The sequence below is a fragment of the Diachasmimorpha longicaudata genome, chromosome 8 (assembly GCF_034640455.1).
Source record: "Diachasmimorpha longicaudata isolate KC_UGA_2023 chromosome 8, iyDiaLong2, whole genome shotgun sequence".
Lineage (NCBI taxonomy): Eukaryota > Metazoa > Arthropoda > Insecta > Hymenoptera > Braconidae > Diachasmimorpha > Diachasmimorpha longicaudata.
The window spans coordinates 6817030-6836397 of NC_087232.1; the positions used below are offsets into that span (position 1 = coordinate 6817030).

Here is a 19368-nt window from a genome sequence, read left to right on the forward strand (position 1 = left end):
ATCAACAAGACCAACTCACCTCGTTGCCATGGCAACTCCGATCATTGATCAAATTCAATGGCGCCTGAAGGAATACTGTCGATCGAGGGGAGTTTTGTACCCAACTCAAATATTCCGTTCGAATCGCGTTGAAGTAATTAATATTATTTTACCTCGATGGATATCGGCAGGGAGAAGAAAATATATTTAAAAAAATAGGATCTGTAACTTAACTTGTTTAATGAATATATTTGTCATTCACAATAAAATAATATACATATTTACATCTCATGGAACATTTATTATAAGAATATAGATGATCATACTTCAAAAACATAGATACACATCTGTTTCACTTTATTTTTTTAAATCTTCATGTTTATATCTGGATGTTTCTACTGGCATTTGACACAAAAATATCATTTTCTTCATAACATTCATATATACTATATGATCAATATAATTTTTCTCCCCTTCTCCCCCTCCTCATTTTCTGACATCTCATATAACATATGACGTTGAATCACTATAGTATGATAAACTACAGATTTTTCAAGGAAAAAAAAACTCTTGTCAACTCTTATGCGCTCAAGTCATGTAAGTGACTAGTATTATGATTGAAATACATTTAGAGATATCTGTCACACGATTATTATGCGCAAGGCATTTTATCTGCTCATTAATCTTTCTTATTGTATTGGGACTTGATAAAAAAAACCACATGGTCCCATAAATATTTTCCAGGTACCTCGAATTAATGCAATGCACCTCGAGTCGGTTAGTGACTCGATGATTTTATAATTAATTGTTCCAGGCATACATTCACACTCAGCTCTTCTATACACTCGCAGTTCCGTTAATAATAATCTTAATTCTGAAGAAAATTATTTAATATAATTATCATTTAAAAAAATGTATTTGGTCCGGGAAGGCAATATAAGAGATATTCACGCGGTATTTTGATATTTAATCTAACCTATTGTTCATTCGTTCAGTAATTGGAGTTTCATGGATTTTTGAATCTTAGTACTGTCAATTATTAGTTGAGTAACACGATAAATCATTGGATTTTAATAAATGATGGAAAGGGTATATTTCCATCATATTTTGTTCTGTATTCTAATGTTTAAAGTTCCGTAAATACCTAATGATAATTTTTATGTGAGTGCAAAAAATTATGAACTATGTAAAAATAAGTGAGAATGATTTCCAACGAAAATATAAAAATCGGAGAGACACTCTATTTCGACATTTAATTTCCAAATATCCAGTACTTTTTTACTGGAAATAGTAGATTCAAATCTATCTATCACATTACCACAATGACGGAATTATTCTACTACTGAGTAATTTCAGAGAGAATCGAAAGGTAATTTTAATGGTGAATTTTTAGATCATCGCTCACATCTAAGATAAATGCAATGGCGAAAAAAATCAAATTCATTCCATCAGCCTCGACGACATCAATTCCTCAATTCCAGTATTTCATCCCCAGAACCATCGATCTGCAGCAATTTCCAAATTCAACGTACGCACGAAGAGAAAAGTCGAGGAAAAATTCTAGTGCTCGCGCCCCAAGACCGAGAATATTTGCCGCAATTTCCTCCAAAAAATCATCGACTTTTCTGTCCATATATCTCCCCCCCCCCTCTCCACCATAATTTTGATTGATACCTCATCACTCATCGATGAACAACGGTACCGTTAACAAATCCATTTCCACTGACGACTGATCGGACGATCTCTCCGATGACGTAATCGACTCTTTATCAAAATTTTGCGAACCGTACAATGACGTGCATTGTACGGTACTCCTGTCTCAGACTTTGCTCTCAGGTCCATCCGCCGTATGTTTGAATGAATTACGTATTTTGCTCAAGTGAAGTGCAGTAATATGTCCATAACTCTTGTTATACCATTCTGGTGTTCTGCCTTTGGTATCCACACGAGACAGATGCATAATCCTTGATTTTCCACTTCCGCATTTTTCAATGAGATAACGCGAAGCGAGAACGATACCGCGTGTTCCACCAAGCAAAACTGGTGCGTCTGGATGCTCCACTGATGTCTCTACGATTACACACGCATCCTTGGGCAGGTCAGTGCGCCAGGTACGTAGGACGCAATAGTCACGAGCTGGTAAGGGGCTCATGTTGCCTGTTGCATATTGAAAAATTTCCGCATCAGAATCGAGTTTCTTCACCAGCCGGTACTTCAGGAGCTGTGGATCCCAGATGTGACGCTCCCGGAGGACACGATGCAGGAGCTCGTTCGGTGGGGCTTCGACATCGGTTGTTACACGCCAAAGACGCAGGGGGTGACCGTCACCCACTTTTTTATACGCCATCTCGATACTGGTGTCCGCCGGGTTGTTCACCGTCACCCATCCGCGACTTCTAGAATGAGGAAGAAGACGTGGATATTAATGATGAGCTCAGAGGGGTTGATTAATTCTACCGGTGAGTAAAGGGAGGATATAAATAAATAGTGAGTTCAACAAACTTGCTCTGAATTCACTTAGAACATTTATGCCCAAATGTTTTTTTTTCGTATGTGAAAGCGACAGCTACAATCATGTAATCAAAAAAGTCGTTTTAGGCTAAGCAAAACAATATTTTTTATCACAACGGCCCTAGGCAGCAGTATCCGGACACTGGGGCGTTCCAGTCGGAATGACAAAAATATATTTTCAGAGGAGCAGAAAAATCATGAGATTGTCTCCTTTCACTTGTACGTTGAGGCCATCAATAATGATAATACATAGAGCTTTAATGGAATCAGATGATTACTAACGGATGTAATTTATCGATACGATCCGTCATCCGATATACGCCATTTAATTTAAATGAAGTACAGTTAGAAATAGGTAGGAGTGGAGTGGTAGATTTTGTAGTAAATGTCAACATGACACTTTTTTTATTTATATAGCAAATGAAGTAGTTCAATCTAATCGTCAATTTAAAATATAGGATACAATTAGAATGATACATCTACTTTGCAATTGGTAGGGATATAATTAGGATTGAGAAAGTTAACAGTAATTCGGTTACAAACAGCAATAGACAACCGGATATGGCTTAACAGATAAAGTTAGCTTCATCACAGATAGTTTTAATCAAGCATCGGAGTAATTAGAGATATTCGATGCTCTCTGTATGAGAGGAGTATTAACCAACTCGGACGAAACGTAAAATTATTCACAGGGGTTTACAGGAAGATGAAAATTAAAAAGAAAAAAATCCCGAAAGACTCGAAGAAAACCTATGAAAGAATAAAGTGAAATTTACATTTATAAGAGAGAAAAAGGTAAATAAAAAAGACTGCAGTGCAGAATACTGATGAATAAATTACATAACACTTGAAAATCTTACGCGCTGAGAAAATTTAAAAGAAGTGTAGCAGGAGAATAAAAAGGTTGAAGCACTTACTTCTCACGTGCTTCCTTCAATAAAGCTGTAGTACAGGCATACATGTATCCTCTCCAGTCCTGCTTCATCTCGGATCCCAACTCCTCGAGAGCAACAGGAACACTCTCCTCCATATAATTAAAGTGACACTGCGTCAACATATCCGATGAAACCTTTGATCCACAACAAGAAGAAAATTAATTAAAGATAATCGCAACAGCAAACAGAACAGAATATTTGATGCGTCCAAAGAGGAAGAGAATGATGAATCGAGATGACAGGAAAACTAAATGATGTCGTAGGATTACGTTAATTTAAATTACGAAGTTAAAGGAGAGTGCGTCTAATGAATTTTGGTTTCGCATTTGAAAATCTGTGAATGGTGACATTTCCATTATAAAAACTCAGCTACGAAACAGGTTCATCTTCTTCAGGGTCAAAGAGAGACGCGGAAAACTCAATTTACATATGAAATAAGCTAACTTATTCCATTTCGCACCTTCGCTAGAGAAAATAAAGCATTTCCACTTACCATAAACAGTTCACGGTGAAGTTTGATTAAATACAACAAGCAATCATGAGCGGCTTTATTCTCCGACAGCTCTCTCTGATCCGGAATGCCCACAGTCTTCCTCCGCCTTGGTGAAACACTGCTCGATCGATTGGCAACATTCGAATTTGTGTGGTTAAAGTGGAACAGGCTAGGTGCCAAACAGACCGCTAGATTGGACGCGGTCATCTGATTATAGGGAGAGTTGCTTGCAACGTGATTAAGAAAATCCAGAAGTGTTTCCAGTGCCTCCCTGTGCTCATCGGGCAACAACAGTAAGACGCATTGAACAGCATCGGGTCTCAGCTCCACCGGGACATGTTGAAAAATGGCAATGAAAGTCTCGGACAACTTATTAGTCAGCAATGCCTCAGGCAATTCTCGGAAATACTGCTTGACCAGATCAGCAACATCGAAAGCCTGTTGTCCATCAAAATTGATATTATCCCCTTGAATCTCTGTCATCGCCTTGAGCTTCTGAATCCTCGACCTAACGCCACTCTTCCTGAATATTCCAATTTGATCCAAAGCATTGGCTCTCAACCACCTCAACGCAATCTGCATGCACTTAGGCAGGGCCTGACCAGTTCTCTGAAGTGAAAGCAGCAATGGAACCCCGAACACAGTTTTGTCCTTATAGTCCGGTGATTTGATCTTCCGGATGAACTTCGGCAACTCCCAGTTCCAGCCGGTGCGATGAGTCGGACAATAGCGCTCCATGCAAGCTGTCAACTTCAACAGAGCGAGCTTCCTCAGTACCAGAAGTTGTCCACAAGACATTGACGCCATTGCCCTCTGGCAGAGTGGATCCAGTGGTTCAGGGTAAAGAGATCCTCTCTGGAAGCTGTGCCACCTCACAACACTACTCTTGAGTCTCGGTGACTCTTCTTCTTGATCCGAATCTCTGCTGGCCATCGTGGAACTGCTCTCTTGGCTCGCCAGCTCAGAACTCCTTGATCTCGATTTCTCCCGATAAACTGTCACTGTCACCTCCTTCGCCAATTGTTTACACTCCTTGTAGGAGTCATCACGAACATGTCTAAAGCTCTTGTGCAGTTTCTCCTCTCGTTTTGATGACTTGTCATCTTTAGATAATTTTTCTCGATACCTCTGTGAGTCTTTACCGAGGTTGAGACTTCCTCCTCGGGTATTGATTTCCTTCGACTTTTTCTCCGGCTTTGGACTCAAACTCTGATTCTGGTGCTCGTTCTGGGGGTGTATATTCACATATTCGAAGATCTTGGTGTGATTACTGTTGGCGTCTTTCAAGTATCTGTGCCTCCAGCTTGATGGCTGACACTCTGAGTCACTCAAAGCCCCCTGGTCTTCACGATTACGATAGAGAAACTTCCTTGCTTTGTTCATTTTGTTGCGTGGGGGTGTAGGGACAGGACCACCACCTTGGGAGCCATCAGAGCAATAGCTGGAGGAGTCGTCACCGAAGGGACTAGTTAACGGCAGATTTGCTTGAACAGGCAGGTGATACGGTGATGGGGGAAGTGTCAATGGTGATATAGGTCGATTCAGGGGTGACGGAGGGAGGAGATCGAAGGTCATTGGGGATATACCAGTGGGTGAAACGTCCACGCAGTTCAGGTCCTTCATTTTTTGTTGCATTGACATCATGTCCAGAACTTGGGGACCGCTTATTACGACACCCTCGCGATTCTGGCGCTTTCGACGACGAGATTTAAGGGATTCCACACGACGGAGAAAAGCTTTGGCACCGTCGCGAAGACGCTCGGAACCGGTTCTACGGAATTTTGGTGACATCTCGTCCGGGAGTGGATGCGGAGAGGTAGCAAAACGGTTGTCGATCATTGTGTCAGAGGCTTCCTCGGCTTCGAGACGGTCCTCAAGGGAATCTTCTTCGGAGGGAATCTGACCTGCAATCGCTTGAAGACGTTCCAGATTTGCCTGAGTGACGTCACAGACTCGAGACCAACGACGAGTCTTCTTCTCGAATGTCCAATTCTCGCTCAGGGCGCATTGGGTGTCTTCGTCAGAGTCATCACCACCTTGGTTGGACTGCGGGAAATAAAAAGATGATGATTAATCGCTGATGAATGACTGTAATGTTGGAGGTGAAATTTTTTTTATATCAGTGGCATAGTTCTTCGTTATTCTATACTTTGGGGGAGGGGGCGTTATCTGGAGCGGAAAAGCTTGTGATCGATCGGAAAACTTGATACTTAGTCGTGATAATAATGCAGCATAATCAATAGTACCTCAACTATGAGAGTTACTGCCGTGTTAGCTCTTTGATGTTCGAGTGTTAACAAAATTAAACCTCTGCCAAATAGATAAGAATTTACGTCCCGTTACGGATAAACGAGGTCCTCCCGTGAGCAAAGAAAATTCACCAATTTTTAATTACTTCGAAATTGCTTTCTTTGTCGCGAAAAAGACGATAATTTTAATGGGTTTGAAGGGGAACATATAAAAATGCATTTTCGGAAAAAAATTGACCCCATTCGCCAATGACTAATCGGGTCACGTGTGGCCCGATGAGCTTGGGTGGGCGGCTTTCGAAAATGCCCCCTCACTTACCACCAAGCTTCGTTACGAAACTTGACGCCTTTGTCACGAGAGGAGAAGCGAATGTATGGGGCTGGTGACCTGACCCGTGTGACAATGGACCTAGTTTCACTGCATTATACTGCGCCAGCCAACTACTATCCCACTTTCATTCGATCATTTCTCAAGATTCTGAGACAACTCGATTCCGTTTGATGTCACAATCGTAGGTAATGGTTCCGATTGTTTCTAGGATTATAAAATTGCACGATCTGTCATTCCAATGGTGGAACAATTTGAGGCGCCATAACTAACGTTCGAGCATCGGTATCAATCATTGACTTTCGCAATACTTCCGTTGAACTTTGCGAATTACAGCCCCAGAGAATACGTTTTTCTTGAGATTGTCCCCCTTTTCTTTCTATATAATTTTTGTATCGATCTTCAGTTGGTGGAGAAAATTCTCACTAGTTGCATTGAAACCCACACCCACTGGTAAACAGATTTCGATGTACCTTCAATTTTCTGTCGACTGCATTAAATAATCGATAGGATGAAACTGTAACTCGACTACTGAGCACATATTTCTGAACTTTACGAGCGAGATTTCAATCGATCCTTCGAACTCAATTATTAATTGTTACCAGAATTCACAGTTTGGATGTAATTATGAAAAATTAATGTCAACAAAATTTATGTTTACTTGAAATTTCTGGGTCTATCGACGTCTGCCAATTTTCTACTCCCACACGTTGATGAAAAAATCGAATTTGGAAATAGATGAGAATGGGTCTGTCATAATTCAGACTCACACGTCAAAATGTCGAACGAAAATTGTCGGGTACTAAATGGGTCATTTAAAAATACAAATTCTCTCACGTCATGCTGTGGATTACAAAATGAAAACTGTGAAAAGTTGGTTTCAATGATGCAAAGTGTTACAACCAATTATTTCTGGAGAGAAGTGACTTGCGAAAGTAAATAACAGGTGACTGATGAGTGTCTTCAGAAGTTCGAATAACGTCAATGCTATTTAATTCTTATATTTCCCCACTGTAACCATCAACGCAAAAAATAGACACTGAACATTGTGGTGGTGAATTGTTGATTTTTTCATGCTAATTAAATTGACGACTCTAAGGTCATTGGGATTGTATTTCTGGGTAATTATAGCTCTCTAATGAGCTATTGAGTTGACGATTTCATCAATCTCCACAAGGTAAATTTATCAACTCATTAATGCATGTTACAAGAGCCACAAACATATTGGCATCAAACGGTGTTCCATTGCACGCTATCTACATTGCAGTTCCCGGTATATTATCTCTGACTAACCTGATGCATTCCTCGTATGACTGAAATATTCATACAACAGCTTTGAGATGCATTGCATCCTTGAACGATCTCATGAAATTCTGTTATTAAATTCCATTCGACGAGCTTAAATAAAGGGGAGTACACCTCAGGTATGATATACTTTTCGGAGAATTTTTCCTCATTCTATTGTTCAATTCAAAAATTTCCATTTTCTAATTCGACAATCATGACATTCGGACGAAATTCGGACATAATACTGAATTGTGAATTCAAATTACCCCGTGGCCATGGCCACTTAATGAATAATTACGAAATTAAAAGTGAATTGGGAGCATTGAATGAAATTCATTAACTTTCTGATGTATATTTCATACTCAATGGGACCATAATTCAGTCAACCGTTGAATAATTACAAAATTTCGTGAATACTACACTGTTTTGCACGAAATGACAAAGAATAGGAGTGAAGCATAATAAATTTCCATTTTACTGATTTGTTCTCATTCGCTTGCAGAGAGTAAAGAGAAATGGCCAGTCGTGACTCACGTTTAATGATATATGCGACAAGTACTAATTTGTAGATCTCTTTGAATCACTGTCTTGATAGGACAGTGGTGACGTTTTATTACTGTTTGTCGCTGTTGAAAATTTTCTCTGACGTGTTTAAAAATTAGGTACAAAACGATTTCAATCAAATTCCTGCCAGAACTTCCACTTGGCCATCGCCCGAAAGCCTTCAGCCATTTTATATATTTTTTGTTAAGTATGAAAAGAAAGTACGCACTTCCAGCCCTCTTTTGGAGGGGAGAAAGTATGAAGTCTCCGTGTAGATTTATATAAAAAAAATATGAACTGCTTTGAATTAATAAGTGAAACTGTTGACTCATTTAAAATAATAAAACCTAAGCTGAGCCACCCCTCCCCCCAATCCCCTCCCTTTCTCCTCGCAAAAAAGATATAATATAACAGGGAAAATTAGATTGGAAATTACATCGAAACGAAGCAACAAAGAAAAAAAATTCCGACGATATCATGAACGTCTCGTGATGGATTTCACTCATATCAGGGATATTCACTTTCGCCGATGCGTCGAAAGTATCAGGTTTATAAACAATATAATTCCCGAGGGATAAAAAAGTGAATATAGCCCCTTTATCACTGTTGAACACGCTAACAACTTCATGCATCGTAAAATTTAATGAACAAAAAGTCTCGAGAAACCACTTCTCGGAATTCCTTGGATACCGGGGACATTCGGAAATTAGTGAGGCGAAATGTCCAACAGATCCAGATATCCAGATCTATTCTAGACTCTCTTTATTTAAAAATTAAGTTATCGCAATGGGCGACGAAGATCGAATCAGTGAACGCGCGAAACTAATATTTTTTGTATTTAATTTCAAGAAGTTAAAAGTGGAAAATTCAGGGAAATAGTCGATGTAATTAGAGCTGATGTAATTAAGGAAAGCTTTCGCTTCATATTCGGGGGATTATGCGCATGAAATGAGCTCAATTGCACTGTTTTGAATCCATTTACCCCGCGATCCAATGAGCCTGTTTCCACAACATTATCATACACATTATGGTATAATGCAGATAGAATTATGGAGATGACGTGGATGATAACATTTAGAGGGAAAGCCCAAGTTATCGTTGAAAATTACTATCCAATTGCCTTTGGAACTCCATCAAAATTTAATAAATTCTTTGTCTACTACTTTCGAAAATGTTAAATATAATTTTATTTCAAGTCCAATTTTTCAGTCCTGATCACTGAAGTCGATTCTATCTCGAAAAAAATTGTAATGACTTATATCACGATCCACGCGGGATCAGCAACTGAGAAATGTCATTACGAGGAAGTTAAGAATGACGAGGCAATTAGCACTTGACAACTGTTATTACGATTGGAATTGATGGTAGATAATTGAAAAGAACGTGTGAATTGAGAACGCAATGTCAAGGGATTATTATGGATGCCAATGCTATTATTACCGTAATGTTCATTCGTGATTGATATCGCCAGAAAAGAGAATTAAAATGCAGCGAATGAAAAGTACACTCCCTGTGATAATAATCAAAATGAAAAAAATAACGCTGACACGAAAAGAAATATCTTTCACAATTTTTTATATAAATTTTTCCTCCCTAGAGGTACGAAGATAACTGTCGCGAGTGTGAAAAATAAATCCTTGATGTCATTTCCAATTATTAATGATCAATTATCAGTACTTTATGATCAATTCTTTTTAATGATTAAAAAAATATTTTTGTTCATCTACTCTAATTCGTTGAAATTTTATCTAGATTAAAATCTATCTCTCAACCTTGAAGAGGTAATTTTCTCGTGAGAGTGATTATTATCGTTGAACGAGTATAAATTTCACTTTAATGTTTCCATTCACATTAACTTCCATCAAAAAAATATTTCGAATTTTAGTGTATAATGATCGAGGTGTGTCCAACTCTTTCAATAGCAATTGAATTTCCCTCCACGTCTATTGCATCATAATAATTTTAGAAATTTCAACCGACTCCGTACACGTGGGCCACCAGAACTGTTCCGATAACCCACTCACACATCGTTCACATCCGAAAATTCGGTGCATCATTTTTACGACCAATAATACTACTGCTTCGATGCAGTCTTGCATAAATATTATAATAGTACTTCAGGAAAATTCTGAGAATCTGATGTCATCGGTTGATGGCCAAATAAACATATTTTTTAAGAGTTTGAGGTACTCTGTTACTCGGAAGAAATGATTAGAAATGCAGTGAGGTGTTTGTTCTACCGGTCGATGTTAAATAAAATTTCAATGTTTGAGGAAATATTAGCATTTGGCAATACTGTGTCTGGCAAAGAGAATTACATGACAAACTATTTCAAGGAGATGAAATTTAGAAATTCTGCATAATTTCTTGAAAATACCTCCGGAGATGGATTTTTCGATGTATTTAATGAATTAGAAGGAGATAAATTGATTGTTCCATTGGAGGAATCAAGGAATGTTGGACCCGCATTTAGTTTTAAGGCCTGGAGCAATGCAGTTGACGATCTCGGCAATTTTCCTAATTGCTGTGGGAAGAAATTTCAAATGAGAGTTGAGATGCACTGGAGGGGAACCAGCCTGAGTGCTTCCCAATTGGCACTCGACTCGTAAAGAAATGTGATGACGAGGCGAGCCTGCAACTTGAAATGATTAACGTAAACAAATGAGAAAATTAACTCGAATGCTCTTCGGCTGTTGAGATGCTGAAGTTGGATATTTACGTTCAAGACATCACCAAGGACACCAATTCATTTTCATTGTTATTTAATTAAGTTTGCGACCGGTTGACAATAATTTTAGTCTCTGCGTTTCACAGAAGTGGAAATGACTTTTGAAGAATATTTTTCGGGTAATACAGAAAAATAATTTTGCTGCTAAATAACAATTGACCAATCCACCACATTCAAGTTTAATTGAATTGATCGATTCAATTGATAAGTTTGTGGATTGAAAATTGATTGGATCTGTTGTGTGGTTTGTACCGAACGGTAATGATACTTTTCTGACAGCGAATAAACGACTGGTCAGCGAATTGAACGATGGAAATTACGATGATTCAATAAGTGATGTAACAGAAAAAAATTTCGATAATTTACGAGATGTAACGAAAGGTGTGTTGTCGATCGCTCGTTCCCGAATTTGGGCGCGTTGATATGGGCGGGTTGCAGTGGGTGTGACTTGTTACGAGCAAAGCTACTCGATTCAACACTTTTGGCCATTACGTCAATAAATTTGCCTCGAAATAAGAGACGTGTGACGCAATGGGATTGATGCTTTGTTGCCGGCGCTTATGCCGGATTAGTCGCTTTCTGATCTGGCGAAATGGGCGTTAGCCGTCAGAGAATTGACCGAAAACAACAGCCAAAAGCCACTTACTCTCAAGTTTCATTTGAATAACTGAAAAACTGTCGAATCAATTTGCCTCAGAACCCAACCCCGTGTGTGCATCATGTTTTCTTTGATAGGAACTGTCAAGTACCAGAGGAACTGTTTTCTTTCAACTGAAAGACCGAAGGTTAATGTTGTGTAATTTTCTCGTCTTAACCAAAGGGCAGCCATTATCATAGGATATTTTGGGTTTAGGTTCGGCAAACGGTAAATTAGCCTATGAACATCGTTGGAATACCTCTCAGGTCTTTTGAGAGTGAAAGCGAACAAAGATGTATTCAGTCGTAAATGGAGGGAATTTCAAGGGCCATTGTTCATTGAAGCAGAAACATCTTCAGACCGTGAGATGACCAGTGTTAGTGAACATAAGCAATATTCAACGGTCTTCGAAATGGAGCACTTGAAATGGTCAAAATACGCTGGTTAAAAAAATGTAAAATTTCACGAGAGGTGCGGTTGTTCCAATTCAGGGGAAACAATTTGTGGTCTCAGTGGAGAACAATAATTTTCTAGTCGATGTTGTAATTTATACTTTAGAAAAATTTAAGGTTTAATCGAGTAAAGAAAATTCCCCACTACATCAATTTTTTTTCATTTAAAGGACAGGGTCAGGAGCAAAATGATGGAAATTTTCAATCTTCACTGGAATTTTCAGAATTATAAGTTATAGATAATTTATTTGCACTTTTCGCCAATTTCAAGGGCTTCTGGATCGATGTGGTTCCTTTTCCATCGATTGGGGAACTTCTAAACTTTATATTATTGTGACTTATGGAATTTCCCGAATGAATTTCGAATTATCTCGCTGGGAATTTCTTCCAGTACTGGCAGACGAAGCCGAACAATTCTCTAAAGAATTCGCCGTCAGAAACACTCTCGGGGCAGTCAATTATTAAGCCCGAGGGATCGTGACATTTTAATTTAATGGTTTCACTTGATTCTTCAATATCCAGTTCTGCCGCCGTAATTGCGCACTCGAACCGAGAGGGGACCAATCGAGCGTTTCTTTTATATCATCAGCGCGTTGTGAGGATCGAGTTGGGCGTACGCTCGTCGGCGGAGAAAGTATTATGGTATTATTTTCGATGGTGAAGAGTAGTAATATGGAGTGACCGTCATTTTCCCTTTCAGTCAGGTCAGATGTAAATGACCGGTTTTTGACCGTTCTCTGGCCCTGACCGCATTTTGGAGCCAAAATGACCGTCACAGTTCTGCTGCGTCAGGGCAGAGTTGAACAGACAGAGTTCTTCAACTGTGAAATGTTTTTCTACTTTTATAATCTAGTCCCAGAGCTTTTCCCGAGAGCTTTGATGCTCGGCTTCTGGATATTTCACGGTGATTTCAATATTTATGGTTTGTGAATCTCAATTAAATTTTCGATAGTGACTGAGTAGGTAACGTGAAAATGTTGAAGAAAAATAGAAAGTAAAATGGAGGGAAGATGATGAAACAAACTAAAAATTGCAATTTTTGTATACATAATTCATAAACTGTTAATTTCTACTGACTTTCTAATTTATTCATATCTAGGATTCTACCAGGAACGGATATATTGTCTATAAAAATAAGATTTTTGAAAATATCAATAACTTTCAGCCTTCTTTAACAAAAAATAATAAAACTGCAAAATTTAGTTCAGGTGACGCTGAAAGTCATGAAAAATTTCATATTTCATATTTCATCCAATAGATTGTGAAGGATCGACTTTTTGTTTTGATCATTTCCACTTCACTGCGGAATGTCCCCTGATTAATTAGTTCCAACGAATTATTCCCTGGATATTCATCATAACGCGTCGACCACCCATAATCCGACAACTTTCTGAGAACTACTAATTTTTTCAGATCAACGAATATTTATTTATTCATAAATTCATACTGTGATCTTCGGCTTCATCAACGGTATCATTGATAAATCGTTCGTCTCGATCTCACAAAGGCCCCCGTGAGCAGCCAACAAAACCGAGAAACAAGCTGACAGCTACGTGTACACATATCGATTTGCCCCATCGACACAGAGGCCCCTCTGAGGAATCGAGATTCCGCGAGTACAGACACATCTTCGATTGAAGTCAATCGTACATTAAGAGTGGCACAAGCATTCGAGAGCCGGAGACCGAACCTCAATTTCTTCTTTATTTCTTCCTTAATCCGAGAAAAATCGGAAGAATTTTATCACCAGAACTCCACATATGGGAAAAATACATTCTCAGAATAAAGAATATAAATATTTACTGGGAATGTGACAGATAATGCTACAAAAAAATATAAATCACAATTTTTTCACGTAAATTGTTGTGATGGACAGTCAAATTATTCTGGATTGAACAATCAATTAGCAAAAATCTCCCACGTTTTTTCTTCTGAATAGATTTCATGTATTATAGAAATTAAATTGAATACTTTCCATTGCCATTGACGTATTTTCGGAAATAATGAATTCATTAAAACGATCCATTTGATAATTGAAAAAGGAAGCCACAAAAATAAAAAAATATATCGTTCATCCAAAATGCCATTGTAAAACGTATTTGTTTCCATGAAATTCTCAATTTACTGGATAATTGCGTCATTCACCGAAAAATGAAACTCACAAATTAATTTTGTTATCGGTTAACTAAATTCAATGATCAATACTCCCCCTTTTCATCAGCAAAACCCATTCATTCTACCATAATCCCTGTCATAAATAGAAATAGCAATCAACAATTTAGGTAAATTGTGAGTAAAAAGGACACCAAAGACGAAAAAAGTCTATTTTCACTCTTTTTTACTATTTTATACATAATTCTTCTCAATACCCATCAAGGATATCCGTTCCTCAACAATTCACGTTTCACCACACCATTTTTTTCATTGTTTTCCTCTGAATGAGCATCAGCAGTAAAGCGTCCACATTCCCCTCCCGCCCCCCAAGCAAAATAGAGCAACGATGCACCGGCAACATCGACAATACAAATAGATTTCTATGCGCCGTCATTCGATTTCCAATCGCCTGGTATTTTTTGTCCCACACCATGTCAGTCAGCCTGCAATCCACGCAACGAAGAAAAACCCGTCGCACACAAGCACGGAAAAATTTATTGATCGACTTTTTTCCATCATCCTCATTCCCCCGTATTTAACCATTTATTTAACATTATTTTCCTTCATATTCTTCACTGCTGTGGAAGTCGTTTCATCGATCACCTCGATTAACAGTGATTTCTAATGGCCGATTTCCAATCTACGCATAATATTAATTTTTTATACTTTACAATTGTTGACTAACACTTCAAGTATATTTTCTGAAAATTTTCAAGTCCTTATTTTATCGAGAACAAATCAAATTATGGATTTTGGGAATTTCGGAGCAATTGATTTATTATAGTTACTGCGTTAATATTTAATAATGTTTAATGGTTGAAAAGTAGTATCCAAAGGTGCCGAATTTTATAAACAATAATATTAATAAAAGGCCAACGTTTCGATATTTTTTCCAAGTTCCGCGCATTTTATTTTTTTGTTATTGTGAATCAAAAATTTTTTTTTAAATTTTTTTGAGGAAAACCCGCTGTCCACAAGCTCCCAATCACCTATTAATCGACTTTTTTCCATCACCCTCATTTCCCCGTATTTAAATTTTTTATCATTATTTTTCTCCCGATTTCTTACTGCCTTGGAAGTCGCTTCATCGATCATCTCGATTAGCAGTGATTTCTAATGGCCGATTTCCAATCTACGCATAATTCTAGCCGACTATGCGGCATAAACAGTGCCAAGCAGTCTAGTCTACGACAGAAGAGAACAAGGCACTCAGTTGTTCTCTCTGTCCTCCATCCCATTCCAGGGGGTATTCGACAGCTCTCCATCATGTAGCGCAAGTGCAGGAGAAAGGGAGAGGAATATTGAGAGAGAGAGAAACATCCGGCATGCACCCGGTTTGTGTCTAACGAGCGACCGGTTATTGCGTAGTCGATCATAAATGTACACTAAGGAGTGTATATGCGCAAACGTAACCAGATGGATTTTAGCGAGGATATCGTACGATCTTCTGGGTTCATATGGTAGCATGAGTAGACTACCTTGAAGTGTGTCGACCATGCGTGCAGTGTAGAATTATAGTGATGAGAAGGAATTATTATATTTCAGATGAATATTATTTTTCATTCTGAGGAAAAAAAAAATTGTCCGTAAACCGAGAATCGAAGTTGATAATTTCTCGGGACAATATCTGAGTTTCCAAGCTTAATTAAAAGCTCAATCCACGAATGATAATTTAAATTTGTTGTCGAAGTCTACTGGAAATATTCCTCGTGTAAAAAATAACTTTTGACTTTTACGTAGGAAAAATAATAATAATATCTCAAATGAAAATTGCAATTACTCATTGTATTTCAAAATAACCAACAATTACGTTTCTCTCACAGAACGATCAAGTTGAATAATTCCCCCTAGGTGAGTGAAACTTGGAATAAATTTGTACCTTGGATTAACTCAATGAAAAAATCAACCTTTACAAACTGTTGAATACAGCAACTTCCCACATAAATACTTGTTACACCACTCCACCCCCATGAGTTTCTTATTCACGACATTTCCCCACAAATTTTTCCATTCAACAAAGGAAAGACCACTTGACTCAATTGACGCATCAACTCCACCCCCAGCACATTTGATACTCTTATATCACCTGAAAATAACATTAACTTAATCAACATTAACGCACCCAGGCGCTCCTCATAAATTCCAATCGCTTTCACGCGCTGGCTGTTAATCATTGTTCGCACCGCAGTGTAAATAAATAATGCACCATGTGTTGAGTCGAGTGGGTCTTTGGGTGTGAGATAGGAGGTGACTCTCTTATTTCCCCTTCGTGAACTCGTTCCTCTCAAGAGTTATCGCAGCTCCCTTCGAGCGCGCCAAGGATGAGGAGACGGAGGAGTGAAGAAATTACAAGGAGGGGTATTCACGTCAAAGGAAAAAAATCAGTGGAAATGAGAGAAAATGTGTTACGATGCCAAGCAGTCTGGAGAGAACTCAGTGGAAAGAAATAAAAATCAAAGCAAATGAATCCAACAACTTCTTGAATTAATTCACGTTATTTATTTATTTATTTATTTTTCTTTCTTCATTATTTCTGTTTTTATTTATTACTCAAAGGAGCTCTCGAATGCATGATACTTTTTTTTTCACGCCCTGACCTGTTCCCCGCATACATGATGCAGTGAAATCATCTCGTTGGGTCTGAGAGGCCCCGAGAATTTGTCGTGAAAACGGTCGAGAGTGACCGACTTGGTTGTGACATCGTAATTGCTAGGTAATTATCATCGCCACTGGGGGAAATGGGAGTGTTTGGTGAATGTGGTGGGAGGTGGAAAGGGGGAGATGGATTGAGCTATCTCAGTGAGTGTCAACGTATCGTGAAAACATGGATTTTCTATAATCGAGATTGAGGTGAGATTGAGTCCCAGAGAGAGATTTCATTCCAATGATTAGAAACGATATGGCAATTATTTTCAGATCTCGAAATTGAGTTGGAAAAATTACAAGAAACGATTTCACGGGTTTTTAAGATGATCACACCCATGGAACCATTGACTTATTCTAAATGAAATTCCATCGATATTGAAGTACCTCCTTAGCCTCACTCAAACTTAAATTATTAACAATTATTCAAGAGTCCGTTTAATTGAGTGGAAAAATTCCCATTGAAAATAAAAGGCGCGATATTTAGATTTTTTTTTAACTGTGCCGCCAAGTAAATAAAATGAGGTGTAATAGGACGACGCAATGGAAGTAATGAGAGAAGAATATGTGGCGTGAAGGTGTGAGAAACAGCAATTGTCCTCGAAAGTTAGATGAGATTCGTAGCGAGGTTAAATTGTTTGTATATATTCTCGGTTGATCATTATAAGCTTTATAACGGTGCGACATAGAAACGCGCAAGAAGTCGCACGAGCCCACAATCGGCCGAGAGGGGGGAGGGGGCCGTTCTCCAACGCGACATGAAACAGGACTAAAAAGGAGACCACGAAAGGAGTCAACTTCTCGACGAAGCGTGTAGCGGCGCTAATGACCACTTCCCGTTCGCGGTTTTTCCAACTGGTCGATGATAAACGAGGTATGCAGGTATATCATTTATACCGGTGAGGATTAAAGTGGAGTCAAAGATCTTCATGCTGATCGTTATTCTCAAATCGTTTGGCCTTTTTTCGTTCTCCTTTTTATGTCAATGAGAGGATCACGATTTTTATCCCTCGTTATGAAATTATTGGTAATTAGGTGAAAATTTCACTTGAAAATTTATCAATTACTTGGAGGTGAAAGGAGTTATTTGGGACCTCACATATTTTATTTATTCGTTTTACATTAAAAAAATCCCGATTTTCGTGAATTTTTATTGATGAAATGTTGACCTGAGCTACAAGTTAGAAGTTTTATTCCCATGACTTCATCAATTTTTTTATAGAAAATCCTTAAATTCTAAATTATATCACAGACTCCAATTTATTCTCAACCGGTCGGCAACTGGTCCATTCACCCTATCCACAATCGTTTAAGGAAGAACGTTCGTTAAATAATGCTGACTCTCACAGAAGAAAAGCCTCACACGTGGGCACATGCGCCAACTCACCAAGAAATACATTCAACACCATAACAAATGTTATCAAAACTCCTGAGGTACCTCCCTGATGCCGTGACTAATCTCCGAAGTACAAGGGACTGGGCTAATTCATGAAGAAGAATTCTTTCTTCACTTCCACCGAAAAGTCTCGGAGGAAGGGTGAAAGGAATGCTTCGGGGTTAATACTCGACCATTGGATCCAACATCGAAAGTTAGATTGATATCACACGAGGAAGAAATGAAGAACATGAGTGAAAAAAAAAGGGAAACAACGTTAATGAAGGCCTCCGAGTGAGGTCGCAGATTGCCGAGATGAAGGGCCGGTTTTCGTATGAAATTCCAGTTTCAATTGACCGACAGAGGAAGGCCGACAGTACAAGGAAACAGATCCACGATATTGCTGACGGTTGATTCATACCAGGAGCATATTAACGAGAAAGTCGGGGATTCGTGAAGATAAGACGTTCTGACGGAAACCTTGAGATTTTTAAAAACAATGAAATGAGAAAAAATAATAGAAGCCTGTCGTAAATTTATTAAACCATTTTCTAAACCCCTCCTACTTTTGTCAAGGCTATCATTTTTTTCGGATTATTTATGAGGGTTTTACTAGGGAAGTCGTAAAAAAAAGGAGATAAGTCCGAAAATGGGCAGACCTGCAGATGATCCTGGCAATATCTCCAACGAGGTTTAAATATTTCAACGTAATAAATTGGTTGACTATAATTCACAATACTTTTTGGGGAGCCTCTAACCAGTGTAATATTCCAATTTTAATTGAAAAATTCTGGCAACTTCTGGAATTCTCGTATTCCTAGTCATCGACAACTTGGAATTCCATTAAATAATCAGAAAAAATGACGCAATCGAAGGAACGTTCAGTTCCCTAGTGGAATTACTATAAATTCCTCCGCACATGTACCACGAGAAAAAACAATTATTTATTCATTACCGATGCAATACACGTCGCTTACTTTATCCATTGGCTTCCGGTGAGAGTTTGAATAGTGCAGCTGTACCGACAACAAAACTCTTCACTTTATTCGATTAT

General features: G+C 38.4%; 1 protein-coding gene across 1 annotated transcript in view; it reads right to left on the minus strand.

Annotated features, from left to right (window-relative positions):
* Window positions 1-208: 208 nt before the first annotated feature.
* The window catches only part of Cv-c (crossveinless c), an 84988-nt gene continuing 65828 nt past the window's right edge, over window positions 209-19368 (minus strand). The window contains exons 11-13 of the mRNA XM_064126756.1: window positions 3919-5964; window positions 3408-3559; window positions 209-2375 (exon numbers count right to left, since the gene is read on the minus strand). Coding sequence (XP_063982826.1) covers window positions 1799-2375; window positions 3408-3559; window positions 3919-5964 — 2775 coding nt within the window. The 3' untranslated portion in view covers window positions 209-1798. The remainder of the gene's footprint in view (window positions 2376-3407; window positions 3560-3918; window positions 5965-19368) is intronic.